Source organism: Gavialis gangeticus, unplaced genomic scaffold (genome assembly GCF_001723915.1).
Source record: "Gavialis gangeticus isolate Ggan-Ray unplaced genomic scaffold, GavGan_comp1, whole genome shotgun sequence".
In the NCBI taxonomy this organism is placed as follows: Eukaryota; Metazoa; Chordata; order Crocodylia; family Gavialidae; genus Gavialis; species Gavialis gangeticus.
The window spans coordinates 20,651,522-20,677,459 of record NW_017729009.1 but is presented as its reverse complement, the minus strand read 5'-3'; the positions used below and the strand labels follow the sequence as shown (position 1 = coordinate 20,677,459).

The window sequence follows — 25,938 nt, the reverse complement described above, 5'->3', positions numbered from 1 at the left end:
GAATCAACCAGAGACCAAAAAGATTTGACCAGCTTTACCAGGAAGCATTTCTCAGGAACAGGCCACAATTCAGAGGATGTAATAGTGATTTGAGTCACCTTAGCCTCCATCCTCAGGAATGTAAGTTTGGTGCTCTCTCTCCTACAGGCATAGCATAGACTCCCATACCTTGTTCCTGTTGTGTTTCTCTGAAGTCCTCATCTAACTTGTATTCTCAAATGTGTGCAGAGTTTAAATAATTTCTTCACTGAATATTTCTTGGTCTGTAGGTGATTTGGATGACAAATATTACTCCTGAATACCTATTTTACACTACAAATTATGAAGCTAACTTATGCTATTTACATAACTCAAGTAACTTAAATTTATGCAATAGAACATGTGAATTGTATATTTGTATATGTGCACTGCAATATTTGCAATTCACAGTTGGCGCTGTGTTGGTTAAGTAAGTAAGTCTTTCTGTCAGGGGAAAGAAAATTATAGTATGTGACTGTATTCAACACGGCACAAATGGTGAATTTCACAGCTGCATGAAATGGCGTACAAGTCAAAATTCACACTGGGAAACATTTGAGTAGCCAAGGCAAAAATTTACTTTCTGAGATACTTGTACTGTCAGCTGAAGCAACAGGGGAAGTAAATCTAAACAGGTCATGCACGTGGATGAATCAAATTTAATTCCAAGAATCTGAGGAAAGTTTAATGGAGCAAAGAGCAACAAAAGTAAGCTGGTCTGAGACGTGGTACCCACTCATCTTTTGACCAAATCCTCCTCTATTTATACACACTTATATAGTAGGGTCCTTCTTATCACTTCTTATCACTAGGGCCTTTGGATACTACTATAATATTTGCAGTAATGAAGCAGTAATGAGAACAGGAATGGACGCTATATGATGACAATTTTATAAAAATAATGTGAATTTGCTTTAGCTATTGGTATATTACACAACACACGTCTTTAATATTTATGCTTGATCCTTCTCCTTTTTACATCTTAATATCTGCAGCAATAATTCTCAGCTAATATATTAGCAACGGTTTTGGAGACTAACATAAAATATAAGGCAAAAGTGATTCATCCAGCCAAATGTTGTGATGACTTTTTTATCAAAGCAAAGCAGCAAGAGATTTTTTTTCCCCAAGGTTTACTAGCCTCTGGCAGACCTAAACACCAACAGCCCTGCATACACTAGGACAGAATACAAATAGAAAGGCATAACTTTTCTTAGTTGAGGTATTTAGTGCTGAAACAAGTAATATGCATACTTAAGTATTTTATCCATATGTTCCTCCATAGACTTTGAAAACTCCTCTAGTGATACCAATACTTTGGAAGAACAGCAGTGGGGATCTTTTTCATTTTTTCTACAGAGAGCAAGCAGTATAAAGATAATACAAAAGAGACCTTTGATTTATCCTTGCTGAAGTGTATGGTGTGGATTTAGATTTTAAAAATCCTGAGGTTTTGAATTAAATATTAAGAAGATCAAGATAGATAAGCCCATATTATTTACCAGCTTCATGCTACTTTAGGACACTAAATAAGGAAAGCCAACACACCTGTGCCACTTTCCCTCTACATTGCATGCATCATCGCCTTTATAAAGAAGGACTATAAACTTTATTTTACTATCTTTTAAATATGCATAGGGCATCAGCAGCCCATAAGATAAAACATGTTCCTAAAATGTCTTGCCATCCTTGTCTATAAACTCAATAAATAAACTCCAATCATTTTTCATTATTACTGATTTTTCCTTATTATTTATAGAGCTTTGTAAGCATACCTGACACTTTACAAACATGCCAGCAGAAAAATGTCCTTGAATTTACAGTCTAATTCAGACCAAGCCAATACAACAGAGGATGATCCACTTTTATAATGGAGATGCATGCAGCGCTGCAACAAAAATCACTGATGCAAAATTTAGAAGTAGATTTGAAGGAGGAATTTCAAAGACAGATGCATACCATAGGCCCTGAAAGGTCTATATAGCTGACTGCACATAGCGTAGGACACTTCCCCTGTTCCCAAACTAAAGAGGGGAACTTTCATCACCTCTGGGATGAAAAAGAGAAGCTCTTTGACAGCAAATTTCCATTACATTTAGATAATTTTATCAAATTTACCATTCAGTAATTTGCATGCAGACCTTTCTAGTTCAGTGAAAGAAAAGCTGTCAAGTATAATAAATATCTGTTATGTATCTTTGTGATAATAAATGCTATGAAAAAGTACAAAGAGAAAAAACCCCAATAAAAGCATCTGGCAATTAAGGAGTATGCTTCCATTCATTCCAGTACTGCCCATCAAAACCACTCATTTCTGCCTCTCAGAGGACAGACATCTTTGTCTACAGACATACCCTTGTCATTTTTGTTTTCTTAAAATGCCTGCCCCAAGATTGATTGAAACACAGCTGATACTGTAGTTACTGCTAGGGGGCTAAGTAAGTAAGTAAAGAAAGACCACTCAAGACAGACAGGAATTGAAGGAGCAGTTAGAAATTGTGAGCATGTCTAAGGATATTGTGATATTGTTGTGATAAATAAGCAGGCCCAAGGTACTTGAGAGACATCTTCTTTATTCAATTTGTCTCTGCTTAACTCAACCCATGCTTTTGCAGTGGCCTTTCCCCCAGACATTGCATGTACAGGAAGCTAACCTTTCTATAGGTATGCTTTCCAATCCCACAGAGATCTCAGACTCACACCCTAGGTCTATCAAAGTAAATGGAAAACTCCCTTTGACTTCAACTGGTCAAGGACTTCATTGAATGGGTATTAGAAGCCAGGGTGCTCAGCGGACAGCTGCCTAGAGCTAGTTAAATGGGAGAGAGCAGGAACAAGGGTATCTTGAATCCTGGATAATAGTATTGCCTGGCACTCCACGGCACCCTAAAAAGAAACTCAAGGCACCCCAGAGTGCTGCAACACCCTGGTTGATAATCACTGCCTTATATAATATCATAATGATCAGAGCACTCACCCAGGATGAGGGAGACCCTGATCTCATTATGCCTTCTACCTGATGGGATGCAAACCCACACCTTTCCATGTTCCAAGTGAGTGGCCTAACCAATGGGATATATGTGTTCCTGGGAGTGGGGAAGGGGACTCACTCCTTTCTCTTGAAGCTGTATCACTATGCATTAAAAAACAAAAACAATTATTGGGCCCTCAAGAGAGTGTACAAGAAGGAGCTTGACCCTGCAACCTAATGATTCAGGTACTCGAGCAGTGGGGGAAGAAACCTGGATGCTGCTCTGTGCTCCAAGGACTTTTCCCATATTTCATCCAATGAATATTTGATAATAAAATAAGGAAACAGAGACCAGAACCTGTATCTCTTCCCTCCCACATATCTCCTAACCACTAGCAGGGGTTAGCAACATTTCCCAAACAGGGGACCAGAATGACCCAGCTCAGGACTGAGGAAAGCTGCCTCCAATGCTTATTCCAGCTGCCCAGTTGCATGTAGCCCAGGGACCCACTCCACCAAAGCCCCTGGTGCCCAATTTCAGTGTATCCCGGGCAAAGCTGCTAAATGCCACTGAAGCCATTGCTCTGTAGATAAATCCAAAACTATCTGAACCAGAATGAGCCCTTGGGGCATAAATCCCCAATCCTTGTACTGGAGAATCCCATGCTGCCCAGCCAGAGAGGCAGAGATTGCTCAGACACATCACAACTCCCTTTTAAAGGGGTCCAATTCTCTCTCCATACATGTACTATGTGGGCCTCAATTAGGTCCTTTTTGCAATGTTTTGAGGTGCCAGAAAAAGTGTCAATTAGCTTGGCACACTGAAGACTCCATGTGGCTGTTTCATCAAAGGCAATAAAAGCTGTACTCTACCATTTAAGACACAGTCATCACAGTCCTTTTTGTCCTTTGGTTGGGCAAGTTCAGTAAATTTATAATCAAAAGGATTTTGTGTCCTTTTAATTTTCTTAATCAGCTTAATGCCTTACAATAAAGTGAGACATCAGATTGTTTTGCATGGCAGGGCTCCAAATTACAAAGTTCAGTTTAAACACTCACGACAGAGACTCGGGACATTATCTGGGAATTATTTACTGGCTGAGAGAAGTTCTTATTTTGAAATAGTCAAAAGATATTTCTATTTTAAATCATTTATTCCTACTTTGTTTCCTCTGAACCATGGTCTGAATCTCTATTGGCTACAGAGAAAGTTTTGCCAGAATTAGTACTACATTATTTGGTGTTAAAGTTTTGTTTGGTTTAATTTTATATTTAGTGAATGCTCCCAGCATGCAACACCATTACTGCAAACATGATCAGCAAAAACAAGCATCAAGGAGACATTATCTAATCAGGCCTGGAAATCAAGACTACTGGCTTCTAGTCCTGGCATGCCTACCTGCTAGCTATGTATCCTAGTGTGAGTCACTTTGTTCCATATCCTCATGGATCTGCACACAGGCACCATTCCCAAGAGGCACGTACAGACTAGGGCTGTGTGAAGCTTTGGTCCCCGATTAGATCTGGTGGAGATTCAGCCCAATTCGGTGGCTGAATCTCCAAATCTGAATCGAATCAGAGGACCCTTTAACCTCTCTGAATCGAATCGGAACCCTCCAAATTGATTCAGAGAGATTTGGAAAGATTCAGCGATTTGGACATAGACACAGCTTTAAATGTTTTTTCTACACATCTCTAGGTAGCAGGTGGCTCGTGAATGCTGTGATGCTGGGATGCATGAAGCATCCCACGAAAGCATGGGGGGGTCTCCAGTGAACTCAGCAGCAGACGTAGAGGAGGACCAGAAGCACTTCCAGTCCATTTCTGGGTCCGCTGGGGAGTGAGCTGGGGCCCCCTTTGCCTCCCCTCCTCAGTGACTGGTGCCTCCTTGATCTGGGGGGGACACCCAGGGTCCCCCCGTGGCCAATTGCTGAGCCAGAGACGGCATGGGGGGAGCTCCCAGGGTGCTCCCCAGTGGACCCAGAAGTGGACTGGAAGAACTTCTGATCCAATCCCAGGTTCGCTGCCAGCACATGGAGCCCCCCCCACCCCACACTCCTGTGGGATGTTCTATGCGCCCCGGCACTGTAGCGATCACAAGCCGTGCTGGTACCTCAAGGTACACAGAAAAAACATTTAAAGCTGCGTCTATGTCTGAATCAGCATCAAATCTTCAGATTCGGCCAAATCAAATCAGGACAGTAATCCGAATCGATGAGTTGAATCACTGTCACTGATGCGGGCCAAATCTGAATCCAAATCAAATAGGGCCCGCTTCACACACCCCTACTACAGACTTAGAATTATGCATATTAATCTCAGGATTTCAATTGGCCCATTTGTAAAAAGAACATAAGGCAACATTTCTGTACCTCACAGGAGTTTCCTGAAGCTTAATTGTTGCTGATTGCCCTTGACTGAAACATACTTTATGGGTGAAATTTACCCCTAGGCAGGCAGCAAGTCAGCCCAAAGCTGACTCATCACTTAAACTCTCTGCAGAAATAGGTATTCATCCTCCAGTGGTAGAGTATTAACAACAAACAGCAGTGGAAGTATTTGAGGACAGAATATAACTAGTTGCAATGTCGTTCCAAACATTTCATTCTTTTTTTAAATTGTATTTTGCATCAAAAAGAATTACACTGAGGTTACAAAAGCATATTTACTTGTGACAGATACACTAATATCGTTGCTTTTAAACTACAACACTTGGGTTTAGTGCTACAAACCCTTACTCCCACAAGCAGTCCATATTCAGGCAAGCGAAAGCTATTTGCATGAATTTGTGAAGGGCTTCCAGGAAGAAGTTCCCTATTGTTGCCTAGAGGTTCCTGGAACAAAATGGGCAGTTCAGTTTTATATTATTGTGGCTAGATTCTAATACCATCTGCTGGTCAAGAGATATCTACATCAAGCAGACCACGGGCCACTGCTAATGTAAAGATGGCTGCCCAAGACCACCAGTCAGTAGCAAAATCGAGGGGGTGGACTAAACCACCACCCCATGCCTTAAACTGACAAACGCTTTTGATACTTTTGACTATTCCCTACACTAATCCAGCTAAAACCGTTATCTCAGAATGGCTTGTGACTTTACAGCTCTGTGGTTATCATGCCCAGGATGGGGTCTTACCTCTGTCCCTATCATACCACAACAGTGGAACTTTTTAACCCCCTTTGGCCTGGGCTAGCATAGGCTGCATATCTAACAGCATATACTAAAAGGCATTCTCTTTTACCAACTATGTGCCCATGAAGCTACCATGTGTGAGGTCCTATATTCCCTTCCAACTGTATAAAGCCACGTAAATTATGTGATTTGTAACTCAGTTTGGTAGGATTTGATAAACATCGATTTCACCTGACAGTCACAGACTGAAAGAAAAATATTTCCATTGAAATTTATAGAAAGGGGATGTAAAAAAAAAAAAAAATCCAAGATGGGGGTAAGGAAATCTAGAGCAGGGGGCGCCGCACATGCATGAGCACACGCACACAACAAGTAGCCGCTGGAGGCGGAGTTGGGGAGCCCTGGCTGTGCTGCCCGTGCACTGCTTCTTTGGCAGCAGCTCACTGATCAGGCACCAAATTCCTGGCCTGGCCCCTGAGTGGTTGGGGAAGAAGCCAAACTCCCAGTGAGCCGAGCCCAGCCCAGTCCCCATGGGATCAGGCATGGTATGAATCTGTTGTATGTATTCCTCTTTTAGGTGTTCAGTTTGCTTGTGGTTCTTCAGAGGCATCAAGAGCAGTGACTTCATGCGTACAGGAGTGAGCATGTTCTAGCTTTTGCTGTTCTACTGCAAATGCCTGGTAGGTTATCGTTAACATATCCTTTTTTTTTTTTAATTCTCTTTGCCTAATACCATTTCTCTTTTGCCACAGTTTGCATTTACATTTGAACAGTAGTAAATAAAGCTAAAAAACTAGTGCGCATTTGGGACTTACGATTGTATGCAAAGAACATATTTTTGTTTACTCAATATTAGCAGGGCAAAAAATTCTAGTTTATTAGCCAAAAAGCAGCCTACATTCCTGTTGTTAATAGGTTTGCATAAGAAGCATGAAAGCAGTGAGGTAAATATTAAATGCTCCTCCTCTGTCCTAAGGATGAGGTGTTCAGCCACTGAAAAGTTTTAAGTTGTCCTCCGAGGTTACACATACTCTGCTTTCTGCATCTACATTTAGTTGGGGGGGAACTCTGGAAAGTTTCCTGTTAGCCCTTTTCTGCCTCCTAGGGGAAGAAATAGTTGTATGTCAAACTATAAATTGCTGGGAAGCCCTTGCTGAGTGCTGGTATACAGACAATGTAGGTCCCTTGGGGACTTTAAGTCAACTCAATGACCTATAGCTGCATGCACTACATTTCTTTAAATATTTTTCAGGGCTGCTACAACTACATTGGCAGGTGGTATAGAGTTAGGGTTTGTACATTGGCTTGCTATTCATAGGGAGCGTGGGGAAGGAAGCGGGGAGAGTTTCTCTCTGCCAGTCTATTTTGCTGAGGCTTCTGGATGATCAACCAAAACTGAAGTAAAAGTTAGGCTCTCCTGTTCCGATTAAAGTATTTCGGTTAATAACAGTGGCACTCACATTGTGGGCAAAAGGTTTAATGTTTGCTCTGCAGCAAACACCTTTTGAATGGGGTTACAAGGGACAGAAGCCAACATAGAGGCCTTAATCCTGAACCACTGAAGTCAATGAGAATTTTGCTACTGACGGCAGTAGCCCACTGAGACAGCAAGCAGCACTTTCAAGTTTTCATATTTCAAAATCTGTCACGTTTAACCTCCATTTCTTATAAGTCAACACATAGCCCAAACATAAAAGATACCAAAAGTGACATATAGACTGGTACTTACATACCTACAGATTAGATAAGTCCCCACCAATGGTACATTCACCTGGAGTCTTTACTTTCATGAACAGGGGGTTGCAGAATCAGTCTCTTTGACTCTTCTGGAAGACTACTACGATACTAAATTCCAGTCCACAGGAAGACACGGAAGTGGCCAAAATGGCCAGGAATATTGGTCCATGAACAATATGACACCAGAGATTACATTACAAAGGTTTGGAAGTAGTCATTATTTTTCTTTGCAAATTAATCGTATTAAAGCATTGCATTACCTTGACTCTAACAGGCTTTTAAAAAACCGTTCTCAGATACAAGGTCAACTGAGAAAAGTGGAGGAAAAAAGGGGTTTCTGAGGTTAAATAAGGGACGTCTCTGAAACTCGTGGGCTCTGATGAAATAGCTTGTTCAAGAAAATTGAAACATGTCTTTCATGGTAAGCTCCACTCAACAGGAAAGCTTCATTCCCTCTAAAGGGGTTAGACTGCCTTGCCAAGGAGGTGCTCGGATATTAATATTTTTTAATTAATGCTCTAGGATATTCACACAAAGACATAGATATTGACTACAATGTGTGAATATTTTTAATTGGAGGGGACTGTGCCAACTGAGGCACAAAACTAGTAAAATCTGTTCAAAATAATAAAAACAATAATAAAGACAAAGGCTAGAGAGGAAAAAAAGCCCCAAAAAGAAAACTATTTAGTTAAAAGAGACCTCCCAGGGCTCTGGAACTAATGTAAAGGTAGAAAAACATGAACATTATCATGACCATCACGGATGCTGTTCAGGGACACGGGGATCTCGATGCCACAGAAATAGCAGTTGTATTCAGGACTATTTTGCATGATTCACATATAAATGAAGGTGATTCAGATTTGGGGAATGTAATGATCCACAGCAAATCATAAGCCTGTTAAACACTGCATATTGCTGTTTCTGATATAGGTAGGCAATGGAGAGTTAGAAAAAATTAAAGGCCTTTTTCTTACGTCTAGAAAACAATGACCTAGCCCCAGTTGACCAAAACACTTAAACGTGTGCTTAGTTCCTACTCACTTCAACATAAACAATTTCCCTAGGAAAATGAAGATCAAAGGTTTCTTGTAGATTTTCACCCTGGAGCTATTTTCCCTCTTCCTTTTCTTGTTACTTGATTTTAAATCTCATTTTAGGATGTTATGCTATTTTATTTTTCCCCTTCCCCCTCTTAGGCCCCCAGTCCTGCAAACACTAATGTGTGTTCTTAACTTTAAGTATGAGTTGTCCCAGGCAACGGGATGTCAAAGGGAAAAAGTGATGTGCCCAAAGCTAAGCAGGTGTCTAAGTACTTGCAAGTTGTAAGTACTAGATCCACAAAAGGGCTTTTGGTGCCATTGCTCAGCACCATGGCACCTAACTTCTGGGCTCTCTGCCACTTAGTGGAATTCACAGTGCGGATTTAGGCACCTCAGCTACCTCTACAAAGCAGCAGGTGACGTGATCCTCAGAATGAGTGCCCTGAGATAGGTCATTTGCAATGCCAAAGAGAGAGGTACTGATTAAACTTAAAGCACTGCCTCTCGGCGAGCTAGGCACTAGGGGTGTGCAAAGTGGGCTCATTTCAATTCGGATTTGGATTTAGCCTGAAATGGGGACAGCTATTTGATTTGTTGATTTGGATCACTGTCCCCAATTTGATTTGGCTGAATCCGAATCCGAAGAGTCGATGCTGATTCAGAGAATCAGCAATTCAGTCATAGACACAGCTTTAAATGTTTTTTCTACATACCTCAAGGTACTAGCATGGCTTGCGAACTCTGCGATGCTGGGGTGGATGGAGCGTCCCACAGGAGTGCGGGCAGGCCACCCCCCCTCCATGCTCAGCGGCGAACCCAGAAGTGGACCATAAGTACTTCCAGTCCATTTCTGGGTCCTCCAGGGTGCATGCCAGGGGCCACCCCCCATTCACCTCTGGCTCAGCAATCGGCTGCAGGGGGACCCTGGGTGCCCCCCCAACACAGGAGGCACCAGTTGCCAATCCAGGAGGGTGCAGGGGGGCCCCCAGCATGCTCTCTGATGGACCCAGAAGTGGACTGGAAGTGCTTCTGGTCCACCTCCAGGTTTCCTACCAAGCGCGATGGGGAGTCCCCCACGCTTTTGTGCGACGCTCCATGGGCCCCAGCATCGCTGCATTCACGAGCTGCCTGGTACCCACAGGCATGTAGAAAAAAACATTTAAAGCTGTGTCTATGGCTGAATTGCCGAATCTTTCTGAATCGACTAAAAAGGTTCCAATTCGATTCGGAGAGATTAAAGGGTCCTCTGATTCGATTCAGATGTAGAGGTTTGGCCACCAAATCAGGCCAAATCTTCACTGAATTGAATCAGCAACCAAAGCTTTGCACAGCCCTACCAGGCACTTAAGTCCACTTGGGATTCATAACTGTGAATCCTCTACTAGAGTCAGAGATCCAAGCCAGCCACTTCTCATCAAACATGGGAGGCACTGTACCCCCACTTTTGTCCAATAGCTCAGTATTCAACCCTCCTATCAAGCTGTGCCACTCTCCACAAAGTAATTAAATATGCATTGGGATGGAGAATGATTTTATGGCTGAGTGATTCAGGCAGAGGTCTAGGCCTTATTATGTGCCCCTAAATGTGTTTTGGACTAGAACTCACAAATTTCCCTCTCCCAAGTGAGCAACATCATAACTAGGCAATAAAGTTGCACTCACTCACTACCCTTCTTGCCTGATGAAGAGTCTTTTATTCTAAGCACAGCAGTACAGTTTCAACAGGAAGGACCCAAATATTCCATGCCTCTAAACTCTGGAGTCTGAAAACCCAGGGGGGTGGAAAGTACAGGTTCAAATCCCCTTCAGGCAGAAGAGGGCTTAGAGCCAGATCTCAGATGGGTGTGCCAACCATGAGGCTATGGGGGAAGGGGGCAGCCCTACCTCTTCCTTGTGGTGGATCTCTGTTGGGGGCTGATTCTGCAGAGGTGCTCTGAGAATGGATGCTGGACCTACCGCTGGTTAAGGTAGATGAATGACTATCCTAAGGATCTCAACAGGATTTAGGCATGGGTTAGGTACTTAGCTGCTCAGCATTGTCAAAACTTGGGAACTTTTCCATAAGGGACAAACATTTAGCCACCACTGGTAGAGAAATAAATGCCTATGGACTTTAAAACATGGCTGAGCACAGGTTCTGGGGAGCTGAGTTTGACACAGACAGCTCCAATAACAGTTTTACTACATTTATGCATCTGTGCCCTTTTGCAGATCTAGCCCTCAGTGCCTTAGATGCTGAAGGTGAGGGAAGCACTAAACATTTCACTGAGGGCATGTAGCACCTACAGGATTGGACTTTTCAACCTAAAATAAGATAGGGAGCACAATCCTTCTCACTCAACATCACATTCAACACCAACAGAGAAAACAGTTAATCTATTCTGGCCTTGTAGTACCATTTTCTGTTTTCAAGGTTAGAGTATGAAAGACAAGGGGTTTTTTTACCCCTATAGGCTTTCACTCCCTTTATTTTGTTGAACTTCTTCTAATTCTTCAGAATAAAACCCATAGGAAAGCCACAAATGCAACCAAAGTATCTTTCCTTTTGAAATCATGGGCAGTCATCTTAAGGAGCCATCACTTAGACACTTCCTGACAAGTTTTCACTGTGCTTTTGTAATGCTATGTCCTTCTTGTCAGTGCAATTCAAATCTCAGATCGTGATGGACTTCAATAGCATATTACCTGAATCTACAACATTAGCCATGAAAAAGCACTCTTTATTGTACTACTATAGAGAAAAATAATAAAAAAAAACTAGGCAGCCTTATTCTTTTTCCATTAATCATTATTAGTTGCAACACTTTAATAAATGCAGATGAGCACAAATTGTTGCTAAGCATTTTTCTCAATGAGTAAATAGTCCACATTTCATTACAAACCAGATCATGCATTATTTAGTAAAATTACAGTAAAAAAAAGAGCAACAAATTAAACCATCACATAGAAATGTATTCCTTGGGAGGGATACTTAAAATTCATTCAGAACATTGGATAGCAAAGAAATGTAGTCAAAAGAGAATTTATAGAAAAGTTGAGATGCTTTCCCAAGCACCTTAGTATACAAAAACATGTATTTCTGCAAAAACATATATTGATATGAAATGTAGAAACAAAATCTGGAATATGCACATAGGGGATACAGGATCTTAAGGGTCAAATTTTAAAACATTAGAAGTGAAAATGCATAGAACCGGCTTTAACCAAATCCACACAGGAAAATGTTATCCCAGTGCAGAAGGCCAGCACATGCCTGGGTGGTATTCAAGCATCACTAAGGTCTATAAGGCAATAAGGTTCCATGGCACAAAATTTAAGAAAAATTGTTTTTTCCTTAAAATTGTTGTGCCGACTTTATGACATAAAGTGTGCAGAGGCCTTCTTAAATTCACCAATAAAGAAAGCTATCCAGCCAAATAGTTCTTGAGAGTCTTGTTCTTGTGGCTCAGCAAATTTTACCTGCAAATTTGAAAGAAAATACACTGAATTGTTAGCAATATCCGAAAGTAAGATAACCCACAAAGGGTGTGGGAGGGAGGAGAAGAGGGAGGAGGTGGAGAAGGAGAAGTGAGAGAGAGAAATTAAATATGCATTCACTATTACCACTTATACTACACCAACAATAGGAAAATGGCTCCAGTGCAATTGCAGCCATCTGCTGTAGGCGAGGAGGCACCAGTCTCTCTCTGTCTATTTCTCTGTCTGCATAAGTCACAATGGGGAGACAGTCTGATCAGGAAGACCAACCCGTACGAAACGACGAGTGGATGAGGCAAATGAGCCACATCCCCTAAGGTACTTCAGCAGTGTATCCAAATGAGAATCTTCCAGTTATTGGCCCCAATATTTCAGCTTTCAGGTATTCAGGTTTTCAATCAAGTTTCAAAATTGTCTATGGAAAGTAGATGCTTGAAGGAGAGAGATTTCCTGTATACAAAAACCAGTGTTTTTATTCAAAAGCAGTTTTGATGGAAATCTCTCTTCTTTTTTTTTTTACCAGGCCTAAAGATAATCCACATCATGTTCACTCTGCAAGAGAACAACTACTACAGCAGACAGATTATAAAGTCCAGTGCTTGGAAAGGGATTCCAGGCTCAGATCTTCTACAACCACTTTCATCAAGTCCTCAAGCCTCAAGGCATAAGAAGTTTCTAAATCAGTTACTGGGATTTAATTAAAGAGGTTTTTCATCATTTTCAAGGGCAGCACCTTAATGTGACCAATAGGCTAAAGGATATATGGTGTTAGAATCAGCTTCCTAATTGACCAGGAAAAATCCAGAGAACACACTTAAAAAGCTTTAATAAGAAGTTTAAAAAGGCATTTTGTGATCTTACACGTCCTTATCTTGTCTGTAATTGAAAGCTACAAAGTAATCGAGGGCTACAGCTTTCCCAGGGCTGAATACTACCGTATTATAGACAGACAGAATGGATTATTTGAATTACTTGTCCAAGTGATTAACAATTTCTCTTTCTTTCTCCCTCTATTTTATCATCTCCCTCAAATCATAATCACCTGGACCACTTCCTACATACCACCATGTCTAGCACCTGCAGAAATGGAAAAACAGCCACTCAAATATAATCCATATACAAATCAATGTAATATTATCCCTTAGTAGCTAATCAAAAGTTCTGACACTGTGTTCCTACTTGTACCTCCTAGGTGCTAAGAGCCCGCAGTCTTTGGACTATCTCACAACTCACCTGGGGTTGACGGTTACTCACTCAATGAGTAAGGAAATTCCTAGAGTTTAAGACCTGCTTTGGGAAGAGTTATGCTACAGGGAGCGACCCCTAGTTTCTCATTTATCCAACAGAAATGCCACATGTCGAGGACATTATTGCTTTCATAAGCAGAACATAATCAAAATAATCCTATAGATTTTTATTTTATGGATAATAGTGTCTATTGGTACATATAAGGTACTTTCAAGTCATGTATTCCCTGTAAATTAGGCAGGCATATTGCTTACTACCGCTGTTCACTTGATAGTCCAGCATTTGGGCATATACTACTGTGCATTTACTTCTTTGTGTCCTATAAATGTACATCCTGGATTAAGATGCTCTAGAAAGAACGTTTTACTTTCCCAAACAGAAGGAAAAGAACAAACGCACATTTTTTAAAACAAAAAAATTATAAAACCTCAAACCAACAAGTTAACCTGGAGCCACTTTCAGCCCCCATGGAAGGACCTGAGCCAGCTTTAAGTCTGTGGGTCTCTTACATGGGGAATGGAGGGGGACAAAGAGGTGGCTCACTGGAGTGTATACAGGTCAGATCCAAATTGGGGGTAGGAGAAGCAAGTTATATACAGCAGTCCTTGAACCTGTCACTGCTTCTACATTACAGCTTGCCAAAGGATGACAATCCAGGTTTGTGGCAACTTCGGAGGCTTAAGGCTTGGTCCCCCTCCACCACCGCCAATGGAATGAAAGCGTCATCTTAAACAGTTCAGAAAAATGGAATTATTTGACAGATCTCTTTTGGGGCTGTAGCCTAAGATTTCTGATTCTGGCTGAGGCACATGGGAGAGGCAGGTTCAAACCCCTTCCTCTGCTTGATTCAAAGAGACTTTAATCCCAGATCACTCTGGACCAGACACAGGGGAGACCTGAATCTTGAGATTCTGGTATCTCCAAACATTTTGCTGAAGAGATTCTGACCAGGTCTATTCAGGAGTAACTCAAGCCTAAATTATATGTAGAGGGTGACAATTCTTCCCTACTTTTTCTGTTTTGCTGCAGATGCCGGACTGACTCCTTGGGCATGCACTATAATTCAGATTTGCCTTGCTGCACAATGCTGAGCATGCTCTCTTGCTTCTAAAAGGCTACAAGAGACACTGGGAGACCTTTGTACATTGTTATAATGTTGCATTAGTAAAACATTTTAATTAATATGTCCCTGGTCAAACATCACTTTAATCTCCTATTCCTACTCAGATCAGGTCCCTGGAGGTCTCTCACAAGCTTCATAACATTCTGCAACATTTTGCTCTACTGCAGGATGATACAGACTCTCAGTGTTAAGCATTTCTATGCACCTAATTAAAAACCCAAAAAGATTTAGGGGTGGGACCAAGCACCCTGAGCTCAGGACCAGAAGAAGCCCAGATGCATAAATCCAAAACTAATGCTAAACATGCCCTTGACCACAGGTGATTCACCAAACCTAGCTCTTTTCTTAAAATCTCCCAGTGTTGATTGGACTATTCCATGTCTTACTGAATGGTTGAAGTGCTGCTGTAGGACAGTCACTGGTATCTTTACCACTGTTATCCTCTAACTGAATTTGGAACGAGCCAGTAATCTCGATGGTAAAAATGTCAGTGTGTGACACCAGTCTTCTTGGTGTTGCTCTTAATCCCAGTGTCTTCCCAGTATTTGGGACCCAGTGAAGTTGTTTCTGCTAGGAGGAGGAACATTGTTCCTAGGGCAGAGTCATTCATTGTTATTCAGTCCTCATTGTTTACAAAAAATAATTTCATATGTTCTGTTTCCCCGAACACAGGAGGAAACAACACAACACGTTGTCCTTGCTAAGAAATTCAAGTCTGCTTTCTGATTATTTTTATGCCCAAATTGCTCTTCCCTCGCTCATTTTTCAGGGGCAACCTACCAGCTTGTCTCCTAGTTTTTCTGGTTCTGAGACAAACAGCTATAAACAAATCAATCCTCTACCCTGTGTTCAGTCCACATGGCCCAGCCTCTGCCCTGGCCTTGGATATGATCTCAGACCTTGGATGGCAGCTTCCGTTTTTTCAGCTATCACTAAAGAAAGGTCATTTAATTGCCCTCTCCTTTAGCCTAACTGGAAGATGCCTGTCACACTGGGCAGCTTCAGCAAGGCTTGGCTATGGATCAACAGACATGCTTGCTGCACCAAATGCTGGGAATATAGCTATAAAAATGGAGCTGAACTGTAGACAGCACAATAGCAGGTCTTTTAAATGCCAGTACAAGCACAGCCTTAAACTTTCTCCTTTATTTCTGCTCCCTTCCCTGCCACTACACCCACCCCTGTACTGCTGGGATAATAACTTGGTATACTTTGTATAGGTCCTATGAAACTTCATTAATTTTTGGAAAACTCTGAGGATGAAAACATTCTTTATACATGCTAAATATTTACTCATTATGACCTTTTAAACCCAACTGTTATAGCAGATAACACAACCTCAGTTGTGCACAACAACTTCCAGCTTTAACAATCCCAACAGCAGCAACTGATTTTTTCATTACTCTGAAGCAGCAAAATTGACTGACCCTATTATAGCGAGTTCCTCTTTTAATGAACTTTTCTTCCAGTCCCATGGGGATTTGTTATAATGAGGCTGTACTGTACTTTTAAAAGTACTGAGCACTTTTATTTCTATTTGACATCAACAGGAGCTAGAGGCACACAGAACCTTTGAAAAATCAGACTCTAAACTGTGAGAGAAACTAGCCAAATATTAATTCAAGCCTTTCTGCTACTGATCTATGCAAATGTCAGATGTGGAATTTCTTATCAGAGTTACACATAAATTCCTCTACATACAGAGAGAAAACTTATATATAAGATGCGTGGGTTGCATTTACAGAAGACTGTATTTTTTAAAAGAAGCTATTTTTTTTTTAAATGTAGATTTCATTCAATTATGTTTTAACTTAGCATGTACCAATGTGTCACTGTAAAGCTTCTTCATTTCATCACATCTTTTTGACAGCTGGGAAAGGTTTCCTTCATACTTCTGAATTAGATCCTGCAGTAAAAAAAACACAAATCCACAATCTTGAGCTGACACAGGAATATAAACTCGAAGAAATACTCAAGAGCAGTGAGGTAATTCATTGATAAAAAGAAAAGAAAACAGGTCAAATTTCCCAAATGCCATAAGGAATACGAGATGTACAAAATACAGGCATCCTGTCAAACTCCTGTATTTGAGCTCAATGACCTAATGCTGAATGAGAGAATCTCATAATGGGAGGCCTCTGGATTTGGCTCAATGATGTTATGTAAGTCCATTAAAAATTTACAGAATTAAAAAAAGGAAATTAAGAATGATAGAACCACGATTTTAGAGGATTTGTCATCTTGTGCTTAATCACCCACTTGTACAGAGGCGACACACCCTAACACATGTAAATGCAGATGTTAGTGTATCATAAATGGATGTGCCCTCTGCTGCAAGTCACCAATGGGGAGGCAGAGTTTGCAAATAAGTGGGGGAAGTTTCCCAACAGCTGTTCTCTTCTAATCAGTTTTATTAGAGTGATGAAACATGATTAGAATCATTTAATATTGATCAAGGAAAGTAGGGGCTTCATCAGGAGACTACATCTGCCCTGTCTAAGGGAGAGCACTGCTGTTGGGTTGCCCCTGGGGAAGGCAGGTGGAAATTAGTGACTTGGACAGTCAGCAGTCTCTCTGCCAGCCTTCCTGCTGTTTGGGGCCAGAGAAAGTGATGTCAGGTTTATATCAGGTTCTTTAATGTACTGCTTTAGCAGAACCAACATGTGACTTGTGGAGCTGAGAGGGTTTGCCCGCTCCCCATCCCTCCCAGTCTGCCTACACGGGAGGGGAAAGAAGAGACATGCAGCTACTTATGACATGGGGTAGTCATCAGAGAGAAGTTAAACTCACTTTGAACCCCCAGATGCCCTTGGGCTTCCCACCAGGCTCTGACTCAGCCCAGATCAAAAACGTCTTACATGTCTTACTCCTCATTTATTTCCAGTCCAAAGTGAGTTTTTGATAATACATTACCTTTAGTTCTTTGCAGAACTGGGAGTCACGGGTTGTTGCCTTGATTGTCTTAGGTTTGATAAGCCTTCTGCACTGAATAACATTTTCCAATTCCTTTTTTAAAACTAACCACAAAATAGAAAGGAAATGAGACATTTCTTAAGTTTAAAAGACATCCATGCCTCATGGAAAAATTAGGTATTCACAGGTCTGTATCAGGTTTATATACACACCGCATCACTATGTACTTTTAATTAAAATCATGGGCCCATCCTGTATCCTGAAATAGGCACGGCTCCTACGTTAAAAAAAAAAGGCTGCAAATAGGTAGTGACCACATCATAACAAAAGGAACAGAAGTAAGATTGCACAGGCCACCATCCATCTGGTGTTTCCTGGCATTTGAGTATCTTGCTTTGCAACCTAAATAATGTTCTCTTCAGCTATGTTATTTTAAAAGAAAAAGCAAAACCAAATTCTATTATGTCCACCAGTTACAGCCTCCTCCCCCACCACACAACCCTGAGCCTCCAGTACCAACAGTACCAATGGCTGCCACTCGAGTTACAAGCCCAACTCAATTAGATGGAAGCAGGAGAAAGCTATTATCCCAGAAATTAAATGAAGTATTGGACTGAGGGGCTGGCCAGTCCAGCCCTCTTTCTCCCACCCTTTCTCAGGTCTTATCTTCCCTCTAGCCCAGTGGTTCTTAACTTCATTAGTTTCAAGGTACCCCTTGCTAGACTCAAGGCACCCCTGAAAAAATGCCAGTTCTTTCTTAGTTTGCATGCACTTTTTGAGTCTGGAAAAATAATAGAGCAATTCTTCTGTTGCAAAGAACTCAGAAAGGTCACAAGAAGTCAAAATGGTTTGGATGTTATGGATTCCTATTTGAAATCCTTGGGTTGGTCTTGTCAGTCATACATATTGCACAGGTGTTTGCACACCTAACAATGTTAACCCTGAGTGGCACCCACAAAAGCATCTCATGGCGCTCTGGCTGAGAGCACTGCTCTAGACCCTCCCCAATCTATACTGCATTTGGCCTACTGCGGTTTGCTCCTTACCATGGTTTCAGTAGGGGTACAGTCCCATTTACTGAAGGATGCCAGCGTAACACAAACAACTTCTTGAACTTCATTACTTAACCATACTAGGTTTTCCCTTGCCTCATTGAATGCCTCCTTGACTCAGTTATGGTAGTAATTTTGATAACACACCTGTATCACTTAACATCTTCAGTTTAAAGCAAACTTAATGGATTTCTCTATCACGGCCGGTATTTTTTTTGATCGTTTATTTCTAAACCACCTGGACACACTTACATATTTCTTTTTAAAATTCCTCAGAGTGATGTGACAGGTTAAATATCACCATAGCAACACCTTACCTCAATATTTTTGAACCTTTCCCTCTCTTTACAAACTACAAAATGAGCGCAATGAAAACCTGTTCCAAATGACTGCACAACGCATGAAAGTCTTCTGTGAATTTAGAAACCATATTTACATACCATCAACTTCAGCACTGAGACCTTTGATAGAAGCTGAAAAGGAAGAGAATCAGGGATGGGGAGAGAAAGACATTAAGAAATATCATTCACACTATGAGAGGGTGGGGGTTTCAGCAAAAGGGTTGGGTTGTTTTTTTTTATCTTCTTACCACCAGGCACAGCTTCAAATTCTGTCAACTCCTGAGGAAATTTAGCCAAATCAGGCTCATGTAAGAAGATCTGTTCCACAAGGGCATGAAGCAAGGTGATTGTCCTCTCCTTCCCCCGCAAGAGAGATAACTACAAATAGAATACAGCAATAATTGACAGCCTAGGCTATTACACCTTTTTAAAAAATTGAAACAGCAGAGATGTTGAAAGCTCCTAGCTAAACTTGACAAGAATAGAAAACACAGTCGAATTAAGCGTCTTCTCAATCTGCCATTGCACATACAATTGCTGTTAAATTGAACTTTTCATTTTCTAGTAACCCCAAACCTTCCCTGATCCTTTGTAGCATCTTCTTTGCAGGCATTTCTTGTTTTAAAAAAACTTAAAGCATCTTAATTGATTGCAATTGATTTTGCACCTCCAAATATGCTGTTGCTTCCAGTGCCATTTAAAAAGGACTATGTGGTGTTCACGTAGATAGTACGGTCCCTTAATCAAATCTGGGAAGATGCTCTGTGGCAGAAAATGATTTTGTAGACATTTTTCATTATGATAGATGTGGTATTACAGCAGCTATAAAAAAAATTCAAACTGTGTCTCAGAATTGTCACTAGCATTATAAATCACTCATTCATATATTAAAGTCTCCAGGGGAAAAAGAAATCTTTAAAAATATAAGAAAAACCCCAAACACCTCTTCTATTTACAGACCAGCCATAATTTGATAATATTCTTGGAGGTTCAAGGCAGCGTAGAGAATCTGTATTCATTTCTTAATTCTGGGATCAGGATATCATGCTCTGTTACTGCTGACTGGAGGAGGGGAAAAAATTGTGCTTAGTGCCAACATATTCTGATGGCAAATCCTGAGGAGACAAAGGATGTTGCTTTACAAATGATGGAAAATTCAGTCTGGTTGCCATGTAAATGTTAAGTACAACTCTTTAAGAGCCAAGGGCTAATATTGTTCCAGAGCAAGCATAAGACAGAGAGAGGAAAAATGCCTTTCCCTTATAGCATAAATATGGCTGCAGGAACTGGTTGCACTCCAGAATGGTCGGCAGGTTTGAATGGCCCTTTCTGAATGAATCAGCATGGCATAATCCTGTTACACATAACCCTGGGTCTCCTGAGGAGCCAGGCTGGGGAGCAGATTGCTTATGGTGCAGTAGGTACCCCTAGTAAGTGCACTTCTGAGACTACCAAGCACCATTGCTCACAAAGCGCATCACCCACCCAGCACAGCTTTAACCAACTGGAAGGACATAACACGTTCAGTGCAGTTGCCAAGGCTCACCATTCCTTTTATCTTTGATCTATTACTTGTAAAACACTGCCTTAAAATTATATAGCGCCATTTGCTTCCAAAGGACCTTAAAAGTGCTTGAAGAATATTAAAACTGTACAGAGAAGCTGCTTCACCTACAGCTGAAATGCAGCCATTGGACTACTGCAGCTGTTTCACAGGGCACAGCCCATGGCACAAGACAAGCTCTGCAGTACTTTATGGGACTGAAACTGCAGAAGGCAGCTTAAACAAGCTGGAATCTAGCCATGAGATGACTGCTGACAATCCCCTCCTCCTAGCCATAGACTCTTTTCTATCATGGGGGTCTGTGCTTCAGTTCTGTATCTCCTCTGAAGGATGGCATCTTCTGTGCCTCCAGCACACTGCTTAAGCACTGTCATGTACTCTGGGGAACGCCTCGGGTTAAAACACATTAACTAACACAATAATAAATATAATTCTGCCACTGCTGCAACCAAGGGCAGATGGTCATAGCCACTAGCTAAGACATTCTTAAAAATGACTGTCATTGTCCAGACTATGGGCAACCCTCTGCATCCCATGATATCAGCTAGTGTGCATTACAACACAATGTTTTCAATGCAAGGAAAAAGGATCAACTCACTTTGGTCAAAGATGACAATCGAAATCCCTTGGCCTTCTCTCTTCCAGCCTTTTCATTTAAGTAGTTCCCAATGGCTAAGAGGTACTCTAACACAGCGACAAAGCTCTGGCTGACTTGCAGCTGTTTGCATGCTCGGATCTTCTGGCTTATTAGCTGAAATACAGAAGTCTTGCTCAGCTGGAATGGGTACATTGATGTCTTTACCCTCCTTGTCAGCTCTAACCATACTGCAGAAAATGGATTATTGCTTTACTTGTTGTAAACCAACTTTGCATTAAATCTCTCTTAGAGGATAGGTCTGAGCTTTTCATCAAGACCCCATTAAAATTCTTCCGCCAGGACAGAGGGAGCATTGGCCTCATGCTTCCAAGTCATCCCTGCCAAAGGGACTTGCATCTTGTCTCTCATATGTTTTTGAAGAGCAAATATTTTGCAGCTGGAATTAACCAGAGTGCATAGGCATTAGAGAAAGTAGACAGCCTGGGCCCAGTAAAGGTCTACGTCCTTCATCCACTCTGGCCCCTTTTTAACTATACCAACTGAGCCTTACACTATCCTATCAATATACTCTACATACATTTTCTTCCCAGGAAAAAAACAGAAATGTAATACTTTCAAACAGCTGACTTGACAGTGTGAGCCTAGTGAAACTACCTCCCTTGTAGGATTTAAGTTACAAGTGAGGTCCACTTAAATCAGGAAAACAAGTAAGCAAATAAACTAGCTCAGGGCCTTTCTTGCACATGCCACCAGCATGGCTTAACATAGGGAAAGGGCTTAACATAGGGAAAGTGAAACATGTGGGAAATAGGAAAGCCCTTTAAAAATTACTGGCAGCACATCAGAGATGTCCACAGGCTCCTGGAAGAAAATATATGAATGGTACACTTGTACAACAAGTGAAATTCTATACAATATATATAGATGTTATTCGGCCCAAGTACTAAGATATCTTGGGAGATAATGTTCTACACAATGAATAACAACGACCCTTGATTTTATTGTAAAGCAAAGCAATCATTATTTCTTTGTCCTCGCATAGGCACAATTATGTGGTGTCAGTGTGGAATAGAAAGCATGTTAACAGTGAGATATACAGGGTCAGAAATGTGTTCACTGCCCTCTGTCTGTTCCTCTTTTGCCCTCTGTTCACTGTTCAGATGGCTTCAATTAGAGCTGACCAGGAAACAATGACAATGGGTCACTGCAACTCTCAAAATGTGTTTTTTCTTCCAGCCGAATGAAAATGCAACCTTTTGATCATTCTCACAGCAGCAGGATTATATAAAAAAATATCTGCTTTGGGATCAAAACACGAGAGCAGCCTGGTGCTTGGGTCACTGGCTATGAATTTGCAACATCTAGACTCAAACCTCTACTCAACCTAAGAGCAAAGCTTTTCATTCCAGGTCATTCAGAGTTTGGTCTCCCTCCACTCAGGCCAGAGTCCTAACCCTAAAAGTAGAAGACTCTCTGCCCATGTGTTGAAATCAATACATCTAAATGAAATGTGTTGGTCTACATAAAAGTGTTCCAATCAGTTCTAGATGCAAGATTATTCCTGAAGCTAAGGCACCCAAAATGCACAAAAAAGAAAGGTAAGTAATTTAATAGGGAGATGTGCAGGCAGAAGGCCAGCCAGCTTAACTACTTTTGCTCCAGCTGGGCAATGGGAGGAAAAGACCCTGAGACAAAGAAAGACTCCAGCCTCAGAATCTGAATTCCCCTTCTCCCTCCCTTCTGGCATGTCCATCTGAATGCCCTTCCCTCCCTACTGGTAAGACAAAGAGGACAATTTTAAAACATGCTATCGAAGTTCATTATAATATCCCCCCCAAACACTGTGAAGTTACTGTTATGAGCTGTTCTATTTTAGACCATTGCTGCAGAACAGGGGTGCTCAAACCCCGGCTTGTGGGCCAGATCTGGCCTGCGGGGCACAAAAATTTGGTGAGAGGGGAGCAGTGGCAGCATCAATGACCCCTTTCCTACTGTGAAATTTCCAGACCTGAGGGGAGCCCCATGGGCTGGATAACATAGCCCTGCACACACAGCTAGATCTTGGCATGTGGGGCCTGACCCTGCATGGGATCCAGCCTATGAACCAGTCCCACACCATTTATCCATCCCACAGGGCCAAAAGGTTGGGCACCACTGCGGTATTCCAGACAATGCAAACCAAAGATCAGATAGGATGCTTGGTTTGAGCTTTGTCTCATGTGATCCTGAGGTCCTGCTCTCTCCAGGTAGCATTTGGTGTTAATAAATCACGACAAATTTTGGCTTACCCAAGAGTATGTTGTACATACTAGCAGGTGGTTCATATTGCACATCAAATCTACCCCATCTCTAATTCAGTTTCATACCAGTTACAACTCCCTTTGCTCTAAAAGCCATCAGCCATACAGATCAAAAACCTTTTTGAATAATGCAGCCAAATTACATCTTCTACATCAGGCTCCCGGCATTATCGCAATATGAACTGTCAACATTACAGCTGGAGATCTGGTCTCCCATGGAAAACAATCTCACCTCCTAAACACAGATTTCGTATTTGCATTGAGGACACCCAATGCTCCATATTTTAACATCTAAATGGTGATTTTTAGTCACAGACAAGAAAGTAAAGTATATCACTTACAGGGTCCAGATCGCCCATACACACTGGCAGTTCTCGGATTGTAAGCAAGAGGTCCAACCTTTGGCCTAAATGTGGAATTTTACACATCTGTACAGGGTAGAATGGAAACAGAATCAATGGGGAAATAACAGGCCAGCATAGATCGTATTCAAAAGTAACACCAATCTACCTAGAGACATAGACTTTAAAACTGCTGTTCTCAATTAATTTAAGGCCTTAAAATTTAAGGTATGTTATTGCATGTATAAAATGCATGTGCCAGATGAATGTACAATCTGCACAAATCAGGAAAAGAATCACATGTTTGGCAACAATAAAATTAAAGCCAATGAAACTGTTTTTTTAGAAAATAAAAGAGCCAAAGCAAGTAAATTCCCCCCCCCCCCCTTTTTGGAGAGTGGAGGTGGAGGAAGGGCGAAAATCATGATGGAGTTTCATAATATTTGCTCTATTTCTATTTATCCCATCTCTTCTCCCTCCCAAGTGCCTTCTCTTACCCAGAGTCAGGCTGAAATTCAGTGTTAAATTACTATAAAAGAAAAGTAGTTCTAGCATTTTACCCATCCTGAAAGAGAGAATTCCAGAAACCTCACTTTTCTTTACCTCTAACATAAACTGATCAACCACATGAAGCTCTGAAGGAGATCCTTTGAAGGACTGATACATCTCCATGTCCTTTGGAGTAGGCAGATATCTGCAAAACAAAGACTGGAAACTAGTAGAAGTCCTCTTTCAGCAAATTGTTTGTCTGTTCTACACAACGTGACCTTAGTAATGTATTTTATTCTACATAGAGCGTTCTAACGGTGGAATGAGAAACTTAAAAGAATCTATGGTCACATACATATCCGGAGATTCTGGATATCAGAGAACTGCATTTATGTAGCCTGGAACATGACCACCAAGAGATTAATAACATGTTTTCATCTATAGCTCTAAATCTATTTACAAAGATGGGTTCGTGCTATTATCTCCATTTTACAAATAATAAAGCTGAGGTACAGCAAGACTAAGGGCACCATTTTCAAAGGCATCCATTAATCTTGAGTATCTCCACTGTGGGCCCAGTTTGAAGCCATGACCTTATTTTCATAGTTGCCAAGAACTTATAGAAAACTTTGAAATCAGCACCTATGAAAATTAGACTTTAGATATCTCAAGGATGAGCACTCAAAATTAGTATAGACATAAATGACCTGCCCAAGGTAAAACAATGTTGATAACAAAACGGGGGATTGAGTTCAAGTTTCCAGGTTCCTAAATGAGTGGCCTATGATACTCACATGATATTCAATGATACCCCATGGCAGTGAAAAAAGGGTGACTTACCTGAGAGATGCAAAAAAGTCATTAAGCTGTATGAGTTAGGGCTGAACATGAAACATTTGTCAGCAATTAAAATACTAGTATCACCAGAGATTAAAAACCAAGAATATCCCAGACCAAGAGTATCCTTCAAGTTTAATAAGTTTAGCCACATCTACATCCAAAAAATAAATACATTCACAGCACCAAACTACTTGAGTGATATCTTAAGTCTTTTGTTGTGCCTGACAACAGTCTGAATTAATAGCCTCTCTCATACAGGAAAAAATAATACCCATGTTTTAACTAGCATGTGTGGGAAGAAATGTTAAGAATCCTAAACTAGCATCAAATATATTTTCTTTTTTCTCTGCAAACAGCTCATTCAAGTTGGAGCCAATGTGATTAAACATTCGTGGAGATTGGTATACTTTTTATTAATACATGATGATTGCTTGAAAGGTAATAAAACAACACAAAATTTAACTCAGAGCTAATTTTACTAAAAAGGTAAAGCAGATACTTTAGCAGTTTAAATTCAGGACAAACAGTGAAAAAGATAAAAAAATCACAGTTGTCAAACTAGCATATTTCAGTGGAATAACTGCTGGGTTTGGATTACAAAACAAATATTAGGGCTAGTCATAAAATATCTTCCTATCAAAGATTTTGAATTTTCATTATGAAAATTGAAAATTTTCAGCCACAACTGGAGTATTTTCAGGTTTTAGTGAAAAAGAATAATTTTTGTGAGATATATATATGTATATAGAT

The 25,938-nt window shown here is 41.0% G+C and overlaps 1 protein-coding gene across 1 annotated transcript in view; it reads right to left on the bottom strand.

The window, feature by feature from the left end:
• Positions 1–11,660: 11,660 nt before the first annotated feature.
• The window catches only part of LOC109292661 (formin-F-like), a 68,352-nt gene continuing 54,074 nt past the window's right edge, over positions 11,661–25,938 (bottom strand). Inside the window, exons 10-17 of the mRNA XM_019510213.1 lie at positions 24,463–24,553; positions 23,860–23,946; positions 21,219–21,371; positions 19,305–19,434; positions 19,156–19,188; positions 17,664–17,767; positions 16,573–16,656; positions 11,661–12,361 (exon numbers count right to left, since the gene is read on the bottom strand). Coding sequence (XP_019365758.1) covers positions 12,257–12,361; positions 16,573–16,656; positions 17,664–17,767; positions 19,156–19,188; positions 19,305–19,434; positions 21,219–21,371; positions 23,860–23,946; positions 24,463–24,553 — 787 coding nt within the window. The 3' untranslated portion in view covers positions 11,661–12,256. The remainder of the gene's footprint in view (positions 12,362–16,572; positions 16,657–17,663; positions 17,768–19,155; positions 19,189–19,304; positions 19,435–21,218; positions 21,372–23,859; positions 23,947–24,462; positions 24,554–25,938) is intronic.